The sequence below is a fragment of the Pseudochaenichthys georgianus genome, chromosome 19, assembly GCF_902827115.2.
Source record: "Pseudochaenichthys georgianus chromosome 19, fPseGeo1.2, whole genome shotgun sequence".
Lineage (NCBI taxonomy): Eukaryota > Metazoa > Chordata > Actinopteri > Perciformes > Channichthyidae > Pseudochaenichthys > Pseudochaenichthys georgianus.
In genome coordinates, this window is record NC_047521.1 from 20,802,783 (window position 1) to 20,821,344 (window position 18,562).

Genomic DNA, 18,562 nt, shown 5'->3' on the forward strand with positions numbered 1-18,562 from the left:
CGAGCATCGAGCATCGAGGAGCCTCTCTGGAGGAGCTATAACCGAAGATACACTGATGGCTCCTCCACGGATGCATTTCCGGGAACAGAGATGTTTCAAAGAGTCGTGACGCACGGCCGGACTTATCTCAGCCAATGACAGCTCTGCATGCATCCCCTGGATATTATTTTAGAAACTGCTTTCATCGCGACGCGATGTTTACAGAGAGAACAGCTGTGAGGTCCTTGCAGAAAGCAGAGCAGTGTGTAAAATATATATCACTCTATAACAGGCCTACTCTCTTTATTTGCTTTAGTTTAGTAGATATCTACAAACAAAGAGTCGATATTTTTCTAAAACCATTCAGTGCTTCACATAATAAAATACGCAACAGCTGTAGCCTGATTATGTGTAGGTGTGTGTGGTACAGTGTGTGTGTAGATGCAGTGGACAGACAGGTCTCAGTTGGTTTGGTGTCCTCTGCTTAACTTGTAATACTTGTAAATAAAACGTTTGGCCCGTAATTTATTTTCCTCATTGCAGCGACCAAAGAGGGGGAGGATATATCCAGTCTCTGATAGTGTTACGTTATTATGAATGCTCTGTTTGATTCTGAAATTGTATATATTTATATAAATATATACATATATATGTGTATGTCCGCATCTGTAGCCTGTTATTGTCTCATTATACCGCACTGTGAATGAATCAAAGTAAACATATAAGTCATCATGAACACATCTGTGCATCAGACAGAGGGCTGCTGTGCCTCCTGTCATTATTAATGGACGTCTCTTTAAAATGACCGCTCAGAGGAGAGGAGTTCTCATTTCTCTAACCGCCTGCTGCTTCCCCTCCTCTCTCCTCGGTTCCCCTCCTCGGCTCCTCCGCTCGCATCTCCTGTGGGCGGGACTAAGTCTCGAGGATAGGAGTCGAGGAGGGGAGTTAGAGAAATGAGAAAGGGCCCTAGTGTTGACCGGTCACAGAATGGGAACAATAACATTATGGCTCAAGCAGCTTATGTCCTTAAAGGAGATAAACAAATGTCAGGGTTGGTCCTGTACGTCATATCTAGGAGTCTAGGTCAATAATTTCCCTAACAGTTCCTCTCTTTTTATCATTTATGATAACCTAAAAACATTAGTCTAATAATAATTTGGTCAATACTTAAATCAATAGGTGTCTCCGGATTTGAGTGTCGTCTCACCTTACATTAATTACATCACAAAGTAGAATAAGATTGAAACATTCAATCACAATGATTGAGACAGCCAATCATAATAGGAAAAATCATCTCTCATCAGTGTTTGATCATCTTTCTTCAAAGGCACAATAATGAACACACATAATAACACAGATGCATAAATAGCAAAAATACTTGTTTTAAACTAATATATTTTATCATTAGTTAATTTCATTCATCGAACTATAAAATCAAAACCACCTTGTCGCTTTAAAGATTTACTCCAAGGCAATCACTAGTCAAAAGCATTTTAAAACTTAGGATCGTAAGAGATCCAGCTAAAAAAATCACAGTTAGGGTATACAATTCACAATGGTGATTTGATCAATCTGTAATCTGCAAAAGTGCAGCGTCCTCAATTTCAGGATTACTTTTACGTCTACTTAAATACGCTTTAGTCAAGAGTAAGGCACTTAGTCAAATCAATACATTCATTTCAGTTAAGTACATTGATCAAAATCTGAAAAGGAAAAGTTAGGCAAATATTCAAAGACTTTTGTAAAAACCTGGAAAGGAAGGATTAAACATTCTTAAAACTTGAATTATAACATTTGTGAATGCTACCACTGATCTGTACCAAATTAAGTCTATCAATTATTTCCATTAGCCATACTTACCTGAGCATCTACTTATGGTACTTGGAAAGGATTCTTCTGTGTTTATCTAATGTTGAATATAGAATATCAATTTCTTTAAATTATATTTCTCTAATTTGAGGATCAAATATGCTACATAATTGTTTATATGAAACTGAAATTAATCCAGTACTTGAAACATCATTTTAGGTCTTTCTGTGCATGGATAATACTTTAAAGAGTAGTGTTGTTAAGCCTGACGATTAAGGATATTAACATTATCTGTGATAATAGTATAAATATCTTATTATTCAATCTGAAAATATTAATTAATTAATTTTGTTTAGTGCTAAAGTGTAATCTGATCCGGCAAAATATATTAATCACCACTATTCAACACATGTCTGGTCATTGGAAATATAAAGACAGTCATTAATTGTACATCTGTAAACATCCAAGATATAAAATCAATTCAAAGTTCATCTTTGTACGGGAGCTGGAAGAACGTGTCCTTCAGTCTTTCTGACTCGTTCTCCTCCTCTCTTTATGACAAAGAGTGTGTGGTGTGTGTAAAAGGCATCCTGATACTGTAGATTAGCACTGAGGTGCTGATTGGCTCAAACTCTTCTTCATCAGAGCGCCATATTTAAACCCCCCAATTGCTCTGCTTTTTTTGTGTGGCTCATTCAGTGAGCACTGTAGTTGATCCCCCCAGTGAAACGGAGGCTCATCTGCCTGCATTCCTTCTGCTATCTGCTAGAGAGCAGTGCCAGACAAAAGTGCGTATTCCAAGTGGCGCATCCAGGTCTCCCCCCGTGATGGGAGAGGTTAGGAAGACATCTTGTATGAAGCCTCTGAAGTCCTCGTTCGTCCCGCAGGGTTGTCTGCCTGAGCCCACCGAGAAGAATGGTGAAGAAGCATCCCATCTCCTCAGATAGTTGAAGATTAGAATCCTCTCATCTCGAATGACCTCGTGCCTCCTTGCCCGTGGCTGGGGGTGCCCTCTGCAGCCGGAGAGCATGACCCTCTCTCTCTGACCCTTGGCCTTCAGAGCTGTCCTAGTTATTGGGTTAACACTTGATAGGGATGTTTTCCTGAGTGCAGACAACTCAAAGTAATGGATTAGCACATTATCATTTAATTACAAAAATAGGATAGGCCCCTCAGAATTATTTGGGAGCCTTCCTGACACATGCACATGCATAAATGTAAGGTTTGTGTTAGTCATTTAACATGCAAGAATCATATACTCATCAGTCCAAAGCAGAGAAATGTTATTGTAATTTAAAGGTGAGCGAGTCCCTGTGGATATCACCCCTTCTCAATGATTCTAAATGTTATATTAATTCACCATTTACTATTTGATAATAGATTAGTTTATCAGAAATATATATGTTTTCCTCTTCCATAAAACAGGTTTAAGAAATAAATGTTCCATTATAAAATTAATTACTCAATATAATTGACTCTTCCCTCCCTTTTCTTACATATGTCACATATGAAATAATAACTTAGGAGTCTATTTAAGCATGGTGTAATCTATTACTCGAGAAGACTCAGTATCACCTGTGTGCAGTTTGCAACAAAAAAACAATTGTGAGAAACATATATTATGCAGGAAATGTATACCTTTGTTGAAAAACAAAGCATCTCTGATTTGGGAGGAAAAGCTTCATCCCCCCTAACATCTGAGTTATTACTGATGGCATAGCATAGCATGAATGGAATTGGGTGTCTGAGGGTGTTATTACTGAGAAATGTCAAACAAATTCAAAACCTTACATTTGAAAACAGGTTTGCATTCCTCCACTTAAGGTGACGTTATCATTGGAAACAATAAAAGCTAATTGTTTTGATGTAGAATCTATCAATTGAATCGTTAGAGCAGAACAGAATGGTCGTATTGTATACCTGCGTACCGTGCAGCCTTTAGTTTTACCAGGTGCAAACATGGTCCATATAATGTGAATACATGTAGAACTAAGAGGCCCCTGACATTAGGCCTATTTTAAAAATAGTAGGGGCTTTTAACAGCTTGCCAACATACAGGCATCCTCTGCATAGCAGTATGAATAGCCTTAAAAACAACCCACTCTGCGGTAACGAGAGTCATATTTCTGAACCAAATGCCCTAAGTTAAGCCGTTAGTCCCATCTGACTGACCCAAGGGTTTGGTGCTGGTGTGACCGGGAGGCTTCCAGGTGTTCAAAGCAGATGTCAAGCTTTCAGTTCATGGCTTGGTGGGGGGAGTGGCCCACGTGAGACAGTATCAGTTTGAGGAGCATAGAGAACCGCAGTGACGCGTCCTAAAACCCGGAAGTAAGTTAGCATTTTTAGCACTTCCGGTTCCTTCGTCAAAAAAGCAATGTATTTTCTCCATAGGGTTTTGGAAAATAGCTCGAAATAAGGTCTGTGGTTGACACAAATTTAAGAGATAAATCACGTTTTGTTCTACGACATTAGACCGGTGGTCACCAGTGGCAGTGACCCCACTGGTGATTTTTGAAGAGTTTACATGTCTGAAAAACAATGGTTGTTACCGAGTGGCTGAATAGGACTACAGAAATGGTCGAGGCCGTTGTACGTCATTACGCCGAACACGTAAACACTCCAGCTAACTTTGTGTTCCCCCGTGTTCTGCTTGAAAGCAGGTACCTGCCTATCTCTAGTATCTGTAGTATCTGTATATCTGACCATTAGAATCTGTATTTTTTTTTTAACACCGTAGTTTTACAAATTATAGAATAATTAATTACCAGTGTTTTCCAAGTTTACTCGGCAGTTTGTTTCGTTAGCTAACGTTAGCTAAGGCTAGCGCTACTAGCTACGCAATGGTTTGTTGCTTTGCTCCGGGTTGCAGCCACAGGTCTTCGCATGAAACGTGCTCGTTCTTTCGTTTCCCAGCCAATGTTTTCAAAAGGAGAGTCTGGATTCGTGCCATGAGGTAAGCTGACATTACATTTTTGTCCATGTCACGGTGAAATGTAAATGACGGGTAGTGACTGTATCGCCGTTTTAGAGATGGCGCTGCTGAAAAGACCGTAACATAAGTAAAGATAATGAATACATCCTATTAAAACCTGTGTGGCTTATATGATAAGTCTAATTAGTACAAGCAGCATAACGTTTCACCATGTGACTAAAGATTGTAGTCAGGGAAATCAGTTTGACATATTGAACTAATAACAAATCACCTCTGGCTGGCAGAGAACGCTCTGCTCCATAGCTTCTCTTGGACGTAAAATCACATGTACATTTTACATTTATATTCAATTTAATATTCCATCCCTCACATACTTTTGTATATATAATAACAACTTATATTTAGTTTGTCTTGTTATGCTGCTGCAACACAAACATTTCCCAAATTGGGATCAATACAGTAATATCTTATCTTAATTAAGAAATCAAACTATTATAATTAGTGTAGCAGCTGACACCTATTTTATGAATATGGATTAATCTACCATTTATTTCTTTTAGTTCAATTTTGATCTATACAAATGTCAAAATAGTGAAAATGTTCACGAGACTTATCAAAGTGCAAGGTTATATCTTTAGATGTTTTGTTTTAGCCTATGTACTGTATGTCTTAATGCTCTTATATGTGACGGTGTGACTTCCATGAAACTAATATTTTATATCTTCCCAACAGACGAGCTGACAGGAAGCCCAATGCCAGTTCCCGCATCTGCAGCTGTCATTTTCCTTTACAAAAGAGAAAAAGGCCTGTTTCATTTGAAGCACAGAATGTAGAAGAGCATTCCTACTGTCTGAGAGGGATAATTGATGGAATGGAGGAAGGAGCTGCGTGTCTAATGACTGAGGACGAAGCAGGTCCATCAACACAGGCGGCTGCTAATGAAGATCCTCAACCACTATCTGAGAATGCAGAGGAGCAAGCAACCACGGTAGAAGAAAAACTTCAATCTCAGCAAAGACACATAATGCAGCTAGAGATCCAGCTAGAGGAGTCCAAGGCAAAGCAGAGTTACTGCCGTGACAAGTATTCTGCCTCTCAGCTGAGTGAAAAGGTTCTTCGGATGGAGACAGGATTGCCAGATAGAGACACATTCAGTGCTGTGTGTGAGTATGTTGCTCGTTTTGAGGGTTCCATTACATACCCAGAAGGTTGGTTCCCCAAATCACTGAGTCTTGAAGACCAAGTTTTCATGACCCTCATGAAACTGCGTCACAATTACACACACCTTCATCTGGCTGCACTCTTTCACTGCGGTGAAAGCACTGTCAGAAATGTGATAGTAACATTTATAGAGGTTCTCCATAAATTACTTTTTAAGGATATAATGAGTACTGTTCCCAGCCGGGAGAAAAATAAAACCAGCTTACCTTCTTCATTTCGGCACATCCAAAACTGCAGAATGATAGTGGATTGTACGGACATCAAAATTGCTATCCCCAAGCAAATGGATATCCAGAAAGAGACCTACTCTGCTTACCGTGGCATGCACTCCTTCAAACTACTGCTGGGGGTAGCACCAAACGCTGTGATCACATACTGCAGCAAACTATACCCAGGATCAACAAGTGACAAAGAGATAGTACGGGATTCTGGTGTTCTTCAGCATTTCAAACCTGGAGATCTGATATTGGCTGACAAGGGATTCTTAATCCAGAACATTCTTCCTGAAGGAGTCACTGTCAACATTCCCCCATTCCTCTGTCATGGCCAACTGACACACAGTGAAGCACAGGCTACAAAGCTTATCGCACAAAATAGGATTCACGTCGAGAGAGCAAATGCTCGTTTGAAAGAATTTAGGATCCTAAAGTTCATTCCATCTCACCTGAGGCACTTCGCAGATAAACTGGTGCAGGTATGTTGCGCACTAGTGAACTTCCAACGTCCTCTCATAAAAGAGGTGGCAGAAAAATAGTGTCTTTTCACATGTAAACACATGTGTTTCATACACATCTTTTCAACTCTGTAAGCCCCCCTCCCCCCTCTCAATCAAAACCTCTTGACTGACTTTTCTGTTTATTTTATTTTACTATATTTATTTGTTTGCCTGTCCTTGTTTATCAACCCTCCCTCATAATGTAAGGCGTCTTTGAGTTGTAGAAAAGCGCTATATAAATCAAATGTATATTATTATTATACTTTGTTTTACATTTTGAGTTCATCATTACACTCAAACTGTCTTTTCATTGGGTGCATTTTATTTCTTTTATTTAGATTCTGCTGTTTAATCAATCCAGAAACATGTTTCATACTTTGTTTTACATTTTGAGTTCATCATTAAACTCAAACAATGTCTTTTAAACTGGGTGCATTTTATTTCTTTTATTTAGGTTCTGTTTAATACACATTAATTTGACTCAGATGTGCTGATAATATCTGCAAATATAAATCTTTAAACTGTCTTTTTACCTTGAAGTCTGGCCTCTCGGGTAGGCTCTGTTTTCTGTCTTTCTTTATCAAAAACGTTACTCCAAAGAATGGTTTGTGGTTTGGGATTCAGAGGCAGGCTTGAATCAAGAAACCACAATAGTTTTCTGCATGGACTGCCTTTTTTTATTAAGAAATATTATTTTGTAAATATGTTATTCTCTGTAGTCAGAAACCTAACACTCTAACAACCACAACATTGCAAAGGTGAGTAAATGTAAATTAAAAACGATTCACAATTTCTTAAAATTACTATATTTGAAAATGATAGATTTAATGATCTTTTTCATCGAACATATGAACGACTCAAACAAGGATCGCAGCAGCTACAAGAAAGATCTTCAAAGGGGAACCATAACATCCTGAAGATGAGTTTTCTCTAAAAAAAAATATTTAATTTTAACAACAGTGCTATCTGAACTCAGAACAAGTCAATTAATATGCCTTTTTGTTTTTCTGTCTTTTTCAGAAAATAACCACAACAGTGAGAAAGGTGATTATTCCGGCAGTGCCAGCTTTGGAAGCATGTGGGCCTTGAAAAAGTCCTCGAGAGCCAACAGGTTAGGCTGCCAATTGTCATCTCGGGCTATCGGAATGATGACACTGTCTTTCGTAGTCCCCCACTGTACAGACAAAACACCATCCAGGGCCTGTTGTTGCCCTAGCACCTTGGCACTAAGGGAAGCAGTCACATGTTTTGACCTCAGGACAGCTCCAAAGTTGCTGGCAGTCAACCTTCCTTTCCTGAAAATATGCCAGTTTGGGTTGGTTCGCTGACCAGTGGTAGCCACCTGAATTGCCCTCTGTTGCTCCTCAGACAATGCCATGCTTGCCACAATTGCCTCAGGTCCCTGATGCCCAACAGATTTGATAATTTCAGGAACAGTAAGTGTTTCCAAGTTGTAGTGTTCCTCTTCTGGCTCGGGGGAGAGAAGCCAAGACATTCCTGAGAACCTGCCCCCGAGTCTGTCCCTCAGCCAGTCACGATCTGCGGAGGTGGGCTCTCTTGTCAGCGGGTTGAATGACTTATTGGTTGGAGGAAATAGCTCCTCCACTGAATGTGTACATTTAGCTGCCTTTGGCTTCTTCCACTGACAGGGGGTGTCAGTGCAGCTGAAATTGTGGATGGCAAAGATGGCTAATGCAGCCGCATGACTGCATTTCCATTCTCCACGTGGGCATTCACATTTTGTGGAGAGAATTCCCTCTTCTCCTGTAGATACCTGTGGTGGTGGGATTGTTTTATTATTTAAAATATATTTACATTTGTAATGCCTTCCCAATTATCCCTTTAATTGTTTATATAAATATATATAAATATAATATATATATACACTGTATGTTTATTTCATGGATATTTCTGTGTTTTCTGGTGTGTAATATTTGTAATAAAGATTTCATGTGACACATAAAATGGATGTGTTGATGGGAATTAATGTCACTAATGTGAATAAATTAACTCTAGGTTAACGGTACTCTTGCTATCACTACTCACCGACACTCTATAAACCTTGTCTCTCATGCTGGCCCTGACAACACCGGTAAGCACACCTTCATCTAGGCTGCACTGCTGCCCGTGTCCTGACTTGTAGTGGTTCTCTCCTCTATCTACACTCTTCTTGTCATCTTTGTAAAATGATATCAGACTGGCAATTGACACAGCCATGACTTCTAATGAAATTCAGTGTGGCTCAAATGAAAAGCTTTGTTAAAATATGCAAGCGCGCGAAAGTCAGTTGAAACGATCTTAAGTTGGCGTGACGTTGAAGTCGTGCGACCCTGCTGCTGTACTGGCTTGTAGTTCGTTTATAGCATAACGTTAGCATTTCGCTTTTGGCGACTAGATTTATGATTCAAAAATCATAAAAGTAGGAGAGACATGTGGAGATTATCCGGCTGAACAAAACGTGATCCTTCTCTTAAATGTGTGTCAACCACAGACCTTATTTCGAGCTATTTTCCAAAATCCTATGGAGAAATTGCATTGGTTTTTGACGAAGGAACCGGAAGAAGTTTACATCCGGGGATTAGGACGCGTCACTGCGGCTCTCTATTGTCTCTGGGAGCAGGGAATGGTGTCCATTCTCGGACCAGACCATTAATGTAATTTCATGTAGAGCAGCCATAGCATCTCTGTGACTGCACTCAGCCGGACGGTAGCAGGGTAGAACTGGGTGACTCTTGAAGCCGTCCAAGGCCATAGACCAAATAGAACCACGTACCAACAAAAGGGACACAAGGTCATCAATGTCTCTCTTTACCATTGGCCTAATTGCACAATAAATGAGTGGGCAGAAAAATGTGGAGCACTAATCCATCATGTGAAATGTTGAGTTAATTTAAATAATTATGTATGGGTTGAAATCAAATTAACATTAACATTAGAACTAAAGTCAGTCAAAATTGGACTTGCACGGATCAGAATCTAAGCAATACACAATTTTCCCAGCCCTGTAATGAAAAGGATAACAAGATTAGGTACATTACAGGAGTGTTTCAAAACACCCAAACATGCACACTTATCTTATTCTAGTAGAGATTAGAGGACAAGATCTAATGTTGTGAACAAAATGATCAAGTCAAAGTTATTTTATTTATTCTATGTTATGTACCACATTTAATTGAATAATTAATCTTGAATTACTTAAAGAAGGCAACAATTTACAATTTGGATAAAGTGAAAACTCATCCAAAGTGTGTGTGTGTGTGTGTGTGTGTGTGTGTGTGTGTGTGTGTGTGTGTGTGTGTGTGTGTGTGTGTGTGTGTGTGTGTGTGTGTGTGTGTGTGTGTGTGCGGGTGAAAAGTTAGGACGATTCTAAGGGCCCGTGACTGACAGGGGCCCCAAAATGTTCAGAACATTAAGAAAAAAATGTAAGTAGCCTTTCATCAATCCTCAATAATTAACATTAATAGAACGTTATATTGATAAATTACTCACTAAACTTACGATTCATTTAACTTATTTTCTTCCAAAAGTGAATTACCCAAAGCCTCTGTACACCCCCTTCTATTTACATGTAATGGTTTGGTCCTGCCTCCAAACGCAGTGCGGCACCGGCACTTGCAGAGAGTGAAAGCATGTGAGGAGGGATGCTAGTACTTAGCCTACACGTGTGTTGTACCATGTTTCAACGACCAACAAAGTCAGGCTCTAAGAAAAGAAGAGAAAGGAGAGAAAGACAAGAGAGAGGGACTAAAGGGCGACAGTATGTCACACAGTTTTTCACAAGAAAAGGTGGGTGTGGTCCATGAGTGGTGGAAATTAGTCTGTTAGCTAATGTTTTTTTGTTTACTAAGCTGACATTAAGTACTGTTAATATCTTTACAGAAAATGCAGAGGTCTTTAATTTCACTGCTCTTTTAGCTGACATTTAAAGGTATGGTAGGTAATTCACTTCAGAAACACTTTTTGTTATATTCGATGGAATGCTCTTAACATCCGATAGCAATGAATATATTAAATGCTTTGACAATAAATACGTACAAAAATGTCATCTGTGGAAGCGGTGGCGCTGTAACAAGCACGACCAATCATCTGAGCCGGCCCGGCTAAAATAACTGGATGGCCTACCTGCCTGTCAGCCTTCCATCTGTGCACAAGCTTATCTCGTGCCCTCATTGGTCATGTGCGCGTTCGTGTGTGTTGGAGGAGGGGCTCTGTAAGGAACTCTGAAGGAAGGGGCAGATTTTTTTCGGTTGTGTACTTTCAAATTCTAGCGCTTCGAGCTGGTTTCTCCATTCTTACCTACCTACCTTTAATAAATGCAGGCACCTTTTTAGCGCCTATTCATACGAAGGCCCAATCCCAAACCACTCCCTCGACCCTCCCCCTCCGTGACGGAGTGAACTCCGTCTGTAGGCACACTCACAGCTGAATGAAGTTCCCTCCATTAAGGGTTAAGGGTATAAATACAGCGGCAAGCTTTGGGACGGCCTCCCCTCTCTCCGCAGGAAACGGACGTCATGGTGTCCAACCCACATCTGTCGGCTGCATTTACCTGCGTTGCTATCCGTCGCCTGTTAGCGGGTGCAATGGCAAGATCCAACAGAAGGCGCAGAAGGTTGAGGCTCATTTTAGCGATGTGCCAGTGGCAGGTAAACATTTCAATATTGCCAATACAACAATTATCTTCACTTTATTTCTTATATAGTAGCCTATGAACTTTGTATGTGTAATACAAATAGATATTTAGATATATTGTGATATACATTCATTTAGTCTTTCCTTATAAGCTATACGTGTATATCTGTATAGTGTCTGTAGAATTCCAACACAGAGAAATGTTGTCAGTAGTTTATAGAATAAAAAAGGAAAGGTTAATTTGACTTGCTCTCAGAATTGTTTACAGAGCTGTGTGTGTGTGTGTGTGTGTGTGTGTGTGTGTGTGTGTGTGTGTGTGTGTGTGTGTGTGTGTGTGTGTGTGTGTGTGTGTGTGTGTGTGTGTGTGTGTGTGTGTGTGTGTGTGTGTGTGTGTGTGTGTGTGTGTGTGTGTGTGTGTGTGTGTGTGTGTGTGTGTGTGTGTGTGTGTGTGTGTGTGTGTGTGTGTGTGTGGTTATTGAACAATACTGTGTCCTGTGTTTGTCTTTTACAGGGGGGCAAAGGTCTTTACATGCAGCTCAATGCTACTGCCCCAATTCTCACCGTGTATGCCAACCCTGAAGCCTGTCTAAAGAAGGACTTTAGAGTTAAGCGATCTAGTGTGGTGTATTTGGTGCAGATGCTTTCCTCCCCAAAGGACCACGGATGGGGACAAGACATCGAGGTGCTTGTTCTCCTCTACAGCTTGGCCCATGGACTATCGCTCTCTGTGGTGGGTTCAGCATTCGGGATTCCCAAATCGACGGTCCACAGGATCATCAAACACGTCACCGGGAAGATAAAGGCCAACCTGAAGACCCTCATTTCCCTGCCAACCGCAGATGAGCTGCCAGAGATTGCAGATGGCTTCTGTCAGCTTGCAAAGAGTCCTGCATTTCACCGTGCTGCTGGTGCGATTGATGGATGCCATATTCGCATCAAACCTCCAGGAAACGAGTACCACAAGGAGTACATCAATTACAAGCTGTTTCCTTCCATCCAGATGCAGGCCATCTGTGACTCAACTGGGAGATTCCTGGATGTCTTCATCGGCTATCCAGGCTCCGTTCATGATGCCAGAGTACTGCGAAACAGCCCCATCTTCTGCCAGGCACTGTTTCCCCCAGCTGGTTGGTTCCTCCTTGGGGACGGTGGTTATCCCTGCCTGGAAAAACCAGTGGGATTACTCACACCCTACAAGGTCCCTCGCGGCCAGGTGCAGGCCAGATTCAACAGGCATCATGCCAGGGCTCGGTCTGTGGTGGAAAGAGCATTTGGAAGGATGAAGGCTCGCTGGAGGGCCACCCTTTTCAAAGCGCTGGAGGTCAGTCCAAGCTTTGCCCCTGACATCATTGCATGTTGTGCATTTCTGCACAATCTGTGCATAGACATGAACGATGTCCTTGAGGATGCTGAAGCCTTCCCCCCTGAAGATGGGGACCAGAGTCCTCCCCCTGCCGCAGCATGTGGACAGGAAAGTCCTGGACACCACCTAAGGAACAGGATTGCTGCACAACTCTCTGCTCCTGTCCAAATGGCACCACACCTGAGAGAGCACGATTACATCTAATGAACTTTGTTTTTTTGTGTTTTCTTTTGGCAAAACGTGGTTGTCTGTTAACTTGTGTTTTTGAAATGATGTGCACACATACCTGATTTAATTTTGTTTGTTTTAGTGAGCTCCACTTCTCACTTTAGAGAAAAGAGGTGAAATAAAATAAACCTGTGCACCGTTGATTTCAAACTTGGTTTTCCTGAATTGTCTTTCTGCATAATCCCAAATTGGAGACAAATGTCCTTACCTCTTGGATCATTCAATCACGAGCACAGAGCAAAGGTTCAGAAAATGAACACAGGTCTTCTAATACAATCACTTTTGTTTTTGAGTGAAACTCTGCAAATGGTTTGACATGAGCAATTAAGACCGTAAATGGCATGTATATTTTAATGCCTTATACCTATGAAGCGCACACATATCTTTATTTAAGATGCTGATATTCAGGGTTAATCTTCAGACTTTGGAAAAAACACTTTAGTTCCGTGCACACCATTACTTTGTGCACAACTTTTCCTTCTACATTATGAAACCCACACAGAACAATGTAGCCATCTAACAATCAAGCAAACGCAATGTCACCTTCATCACCCGTCTACCTGTATTTACTATATCCCATACAATATTGAAGACATGAAGGACAGTACGTTAAATTAGGTTTATTGTCTTCCAAATAAATAATACAAGCGAACAAAAACAGGTCTTTTAAGTAACATCAATAATCAACATAGAAATGGCCAATGGTGGGGGGGGACAAATTAATCACATTTTGTTGACCATTTTTTCGAACAGGGTTAGAAATGTATCTGAGTGCTGCATTATTTCTCTGTGGCGTTCGTCCTCTTTTTCTGCCTCGCGTTCTAGGCACTCCAGCACTCCCATAGCACCTTTTCTTTTTTTTGGGGGGGGCTGCTGGGTGGTTCCAGCCTCAGACAGTGATGAGGGTGGTGAGGGGTCTGGATCATCAGCCACATTTGGGGGGGGAAGGAAGAGGAGCAGGAAGCAGCCTCCGGATCAAAGAGGATTGTGGGGTTTGCCAAGGCTGAGGCAACAAGGACAGAAGGACTAATTGAAGGCCTTGCACCTATGGCCTCATCCATGGCCATGAAGAAGGGCCATGTTGCAGGGGTTTCTTCCCCCTGATCAGTCCCTGTTCCAGTCCTTGGCCTTTTAAGTTCCTATTGCAAACAAATGCATGTTAGAAATCTTTGTTCAGCTTTTTCAAAAACAAACATGTTTTACAATAACAATACACCATTTACCTTGTATTTCTTTTTTAGGTTCTCCCATTTCTTGGAGGCCTGTTTGTGAGACACATGTTGCCCAAGGTCCAGTTCCTTAATGATTGACCTGTTATCATAGCATATTTAAACAATATATATTGGTGTTGATGAGGCAATGACCCACAGTGCACATTCATTACTTTCATTGCACAAAATATGAATTGAGTGCATAACTCACTCACATGCTTCTTTGGCAGCATTGCGTTTTTTGCAGAACGGGTCATCCTTTTCCATTCTTAAAGCAATAAGTGCCTTGGTTTTTACCACAGTCCCTGAAATTACAAATCACACTTAAGTTTAAACCGATTTCGTAAGTGAATGGATACATGAATTGACACGTGTTGTTAGTTTGATTCCGATTTATATTTGTACATCTTCAAAATTAAAATCTAATGTAATCTTGGCAAATCAAATTAACACGTGTAGATTTATAAATACATGTTTTAGTTAAGGCAACGTATTATTTATCCTTTAAAAAAATAACCACATGGAACTCACATTTGTATGACGTTGTTTCCTCCATGCCCGAAAAACGGTTGCACACCTGTGGAGTGAGATTATCAAGCCTGCATCCATGCAAACTCGCTGTCGGAGGCTTTTATAACCCACTACGCCTCCGCCCTGATTGCTTTGGACCAGCCCTTAATATGGCGGACCCTCCGCATGAACGCGCAAACGGAGGGGTAGGGTGTAGGGGGCGGTTTGGGAATGGGCCTAAATCAGTTGTCCCTCCCCCTGGTGCCAGGTCCAACAGATCCATCTTTAGGCTCAGCAGCCCTGTCCCCCCATAAGGCTGAACCTGAACCAGCTTTTCTCCAAACTGAAGGAGGTGAGCAGCATTGTGTTGAATGCCACATAACATATCTGAAGGGAGACTGGAATACAAAAAATATATATATAACAAGAAGCTAACATCTAATATAAATTATACATTTCAAACATAGCCAATGATCTATATAAAACAAAAAACTGCTTTTAGTCTATTTAGGATGATGGACAGTTTGAAGCATTTAGTGATCAGTCTGAAAACAAAATGTTAATCACCGACATTTGGGCTATGATATTAATACTAATGTTATTATATTAAAGCAGAGGTGGGGAACCTCCGGCCCCCGGGCCGTATACGGACCGCTAGACCATTTGGTACGGCCCTCGAGGTAATTTATAAACAAAGTGGCCTGTGCCTGGTGGTGGGGCCCAATGTGATATATTTTCAGGGGGCCCAAAATCCCTGGCGGCGCCCCTGTGTGTGTGTGTGCTTGTCTGCCCAAGATTTAAAACATTTGGGGCAGCACAGCAGTGAGAATGTTATGAGAACCAATATGTTGTTTACACTAAACTCGAAGGAAGCTAGACTGGAACATTTTAAATAAATCAAAACACTTGCACATTAATTAAATACATTTGACATTTAGCTCGAGCTGGGTTCAATACTTTTCTTTATGGTATTTAAAATTGGGCTCGAGTAGAACCCCTGGATTTGGCTTGCAACACAAAGTGATACTGATCTCTGTTGGACTTGGAAATGTTATGATTCAAAGTGTGGGCCTGTAAAAGAGGCCCTTGGAAAACAACATCTATTTTTTAACTGTAATTACTTATTTTAAAGAGATTGCAACATTATACTTTTTAAAGTATTGCTCAATTAATTTAACACATTTTATTATGCACACAATAAAAAACTTCAACAAATATATTGATCCTGGCTTAACCAGCAACCTTTACTCTGTTGTTCATAAGCTCGGTTTCAGAACACTTTCAGTAGTTTTAATGTCTATGGAGACCAATTGGTTGATACGAGAAATAATTTGAAGCAGTTTAATAAAGAATGTTAGACTATTTTTAAAACTGTAATTGAACTTCAACTTATATTAATTATCTGATTCCAGTGGCCAGTTGGAATAGACAATCAACAAAGTTTCCATTTTGCAGCAACAGCACAAAAGGTTTCAACAACAATTAATGAAACAAATAATACAACATTGACCTACAAAAACAGATTTTGCAACCCTGATCTCCTCAGGCAGGTCTCTGAGGGTCTCGGGGCGCAGGACGGGGCATAGGGTTTATACAAGGTCACAAACATATCTTAACATATCAGCAATACCATTTAAGAATGGATTCTTAAAGCAATATAATCTTCTTTTCTTCTTACACCTACAGCGCACACCCTGAACAGTGTGCTTCATGTTTACATTTTCCTCTGCACACTGAGACGCAGGACATAAAAACACTCTTTTGATATTTATTTGAATTTTGCAGCACATTTATACGACCAGAATTTTGCAGCACATCTTTATATTATTTATTTTTCTCAAGTCATTTACTTTTGGTGAGATAAATGAAGCTTAGCGCAAGTTCAGACAGGAAGACCTAACACTCCGTATTGCGCGTCATGGCAATACTTGCTCCCTGCATCTAAATGACAGGGAGCGCCTCTCCTCAGCTAAACCTATCACGCCCCTTCATTACAGGGCTAATCATCGCACCTGTTAACCCCTCTATATATGCTCTCCCCTGTTCTATCAGCTGTCTTCCAGGTGTCAACGCGCAACCCTCCTCCACCCCTTCGCCTCCTGCTTCCAACTCAGGGCCAAGCTTAACCTTCTCCCTTCCAACCGGACCTAACCACTTATAACCACCACCAGTGTCTAGACCCAGGGGGGTTCATCGGAAATGGTTCTTCCCTTCCCGATTGATATCCTACTAAAACTTGGGCCTAATCGCCAAAACAACATTCATTCATTTGTGATGAACTGTCATCATTATGTTCCATTGATATAATGTGACCGATAATAAATATGTATTCCATACATCATGTCTCTCCTGATTGAACTAAAGTTTAGTTCATTTTTCCCTGGCTATGGACTGATTCATAATTAATTGTTACAAAACATTCACAAGACGGCGGGACAAACCAATATAGACCCCCCATACAAACAATCAGACAAACAAAACATGAACTCCAAATAAACACCAGCGAGACGGCAAAATTCAATCCAGCTCAATTTAGTCCGGATTAAGGGGTTTCAGAGGGGGTAGGGAATTATAGAAATGGAGCACCTACTCGCGCGTACACCCTTGTACAAGTGCTAAGATCGTGCCTGAAGACCGTCCAAAAGCAATAACTAGCTTATCCTCTTGCGACACCACTAGTTAGTGGCGCTATGAACCCCCGACCAGGAGAACATAGACTTTTTTCTCTACCCTTTCTCTCCAAAAACAGCCCAGTTGACTGTAGTCCTGCTCGACCAGCCTACACCCCTGCCATCGAGTTCATTCCAACGATGAAACACAGTTTTGTTCTACACTCTGCTTGCCACTGCCCACCTGTGATCAATTAGCCTATAATTTTATGTATGCACCAGTTCCTCTAGCCATGTATAGGGAACCGTGGCGCATCGGGTGAAGACGGTCACAACAACGAGTGCTTTTAGACCATCCCTGTTTTTTTTAACAGAGATGGTGGTGGTGTGAGTTAAAGCTATAGACAAAAAGCTGTGACTTTCTCCCTCTCTTTCCTGCACTTCTCCAGCTCCACAAACACGGGGAGGTTTTACACACACTCCCAAGGCTGCAACTGGAGCCGTGTTTTGCAGAGAGGCGATAGCAGTAAATATCTCTGGCTGCTTATTTTCAACTGCTGTGTTTGGCTGCTAAAATCCTCAGAATCCGGCGATTTGTCCAAAACAAATCTTTTACATTGCTTTCAATTCACACAGAAGCTCCACTTCACTGATGCCCTTCTTTAAGGTCTCTCTAAACATGAGCTGTGTATGCTTGTATAGCACTTCCGTCCCGAGCAGCACACACAGAGGAAATCAGCCAGGACTGAGTCCCCAGACACTGATTCCCTGGGTTTTTATCCCCAAATGTTCATTAACCAAAACGAAACGCAGCCGCTCAGTTTCACAGGTAATTTTAGGATACCGTCAATCACAGATTCTGGTAAGGCAATGTCCAAATGTAGATTTGAAAATCACACTTACCATCTCTGAAGATTTGTTGGCATCCTGCCGACAACGCCAAATTGTAGTGGACACTTCTGTGTAGCAATGTAGTGGGAGTCACCGACTCAGGAAGGAGACACGGTAGAGCAGGAGCTTTGATGTCAAACACTGGAGGTTTATTTGGAGTTACGGCCGGAGGATTCACATCACAAATCACAGCAGTCACGGTGAGACTGCACGGGAGAGTTGCCACGTCAATTCTGGAGAACCTCTCTCTTGTTAGCCCATTTAACTGGTTTCACAGAGAGTAATCAACCAGTAGCGTGGGGTGGGGAAAAATGTAGGGGAAGCCAATGTTTGTGGGTCGGGGGGGGGGGTCAATAACGTAACCAGATGAGTGATTACAGCGCCCGGTGACTTGTACACGCCTGTTATCTAAGCTACAGGTCCGCACGCACTCTCCAGCTGAAACTCTCTCGTCTTATTAAT

General features: G+C 41.2%; 1 protein-coding gene across 2 annotated transcripts; it reads left to right on the top strand.

Annotated features, from left to right (window-relative positions):
• Positions 1-10,299: 10,299 nt before the first annotated feature.
• LOC117465189 (putative nuclease HARBI1) lies at positions 10,300-13,050 on the top strand. 2 transcript variants are annotated; one of them, XM_071206784.1, is made up of 2 exons: positions 10,300-10,442; positions 11,800-13,050. In XM_071206784.1, the coding sequence occupies exons 1-2, from the start codon at positions 10,416-10,418 to the stop codon at positions 12,853-12,855; spliced, it is 1,083 nt and encodes a 360-aa protein (XP_071062885.1). In that variant the 5' UTR covers positions 10,300-10,415; the 3' UTR covers positions 12,856-13,050. The 2 variants fall into 2 exon arrangements, with proteins under 2 accessions (XP_071062885.1, XP_033964011.1); XM_034108120.1 differs by lacking the exon at positions 10,300-10,442 and adding an exon at positions 11,181-11,302.
• Positions 13,051-18,562: the final 5,512 nt, after the last annotated feature.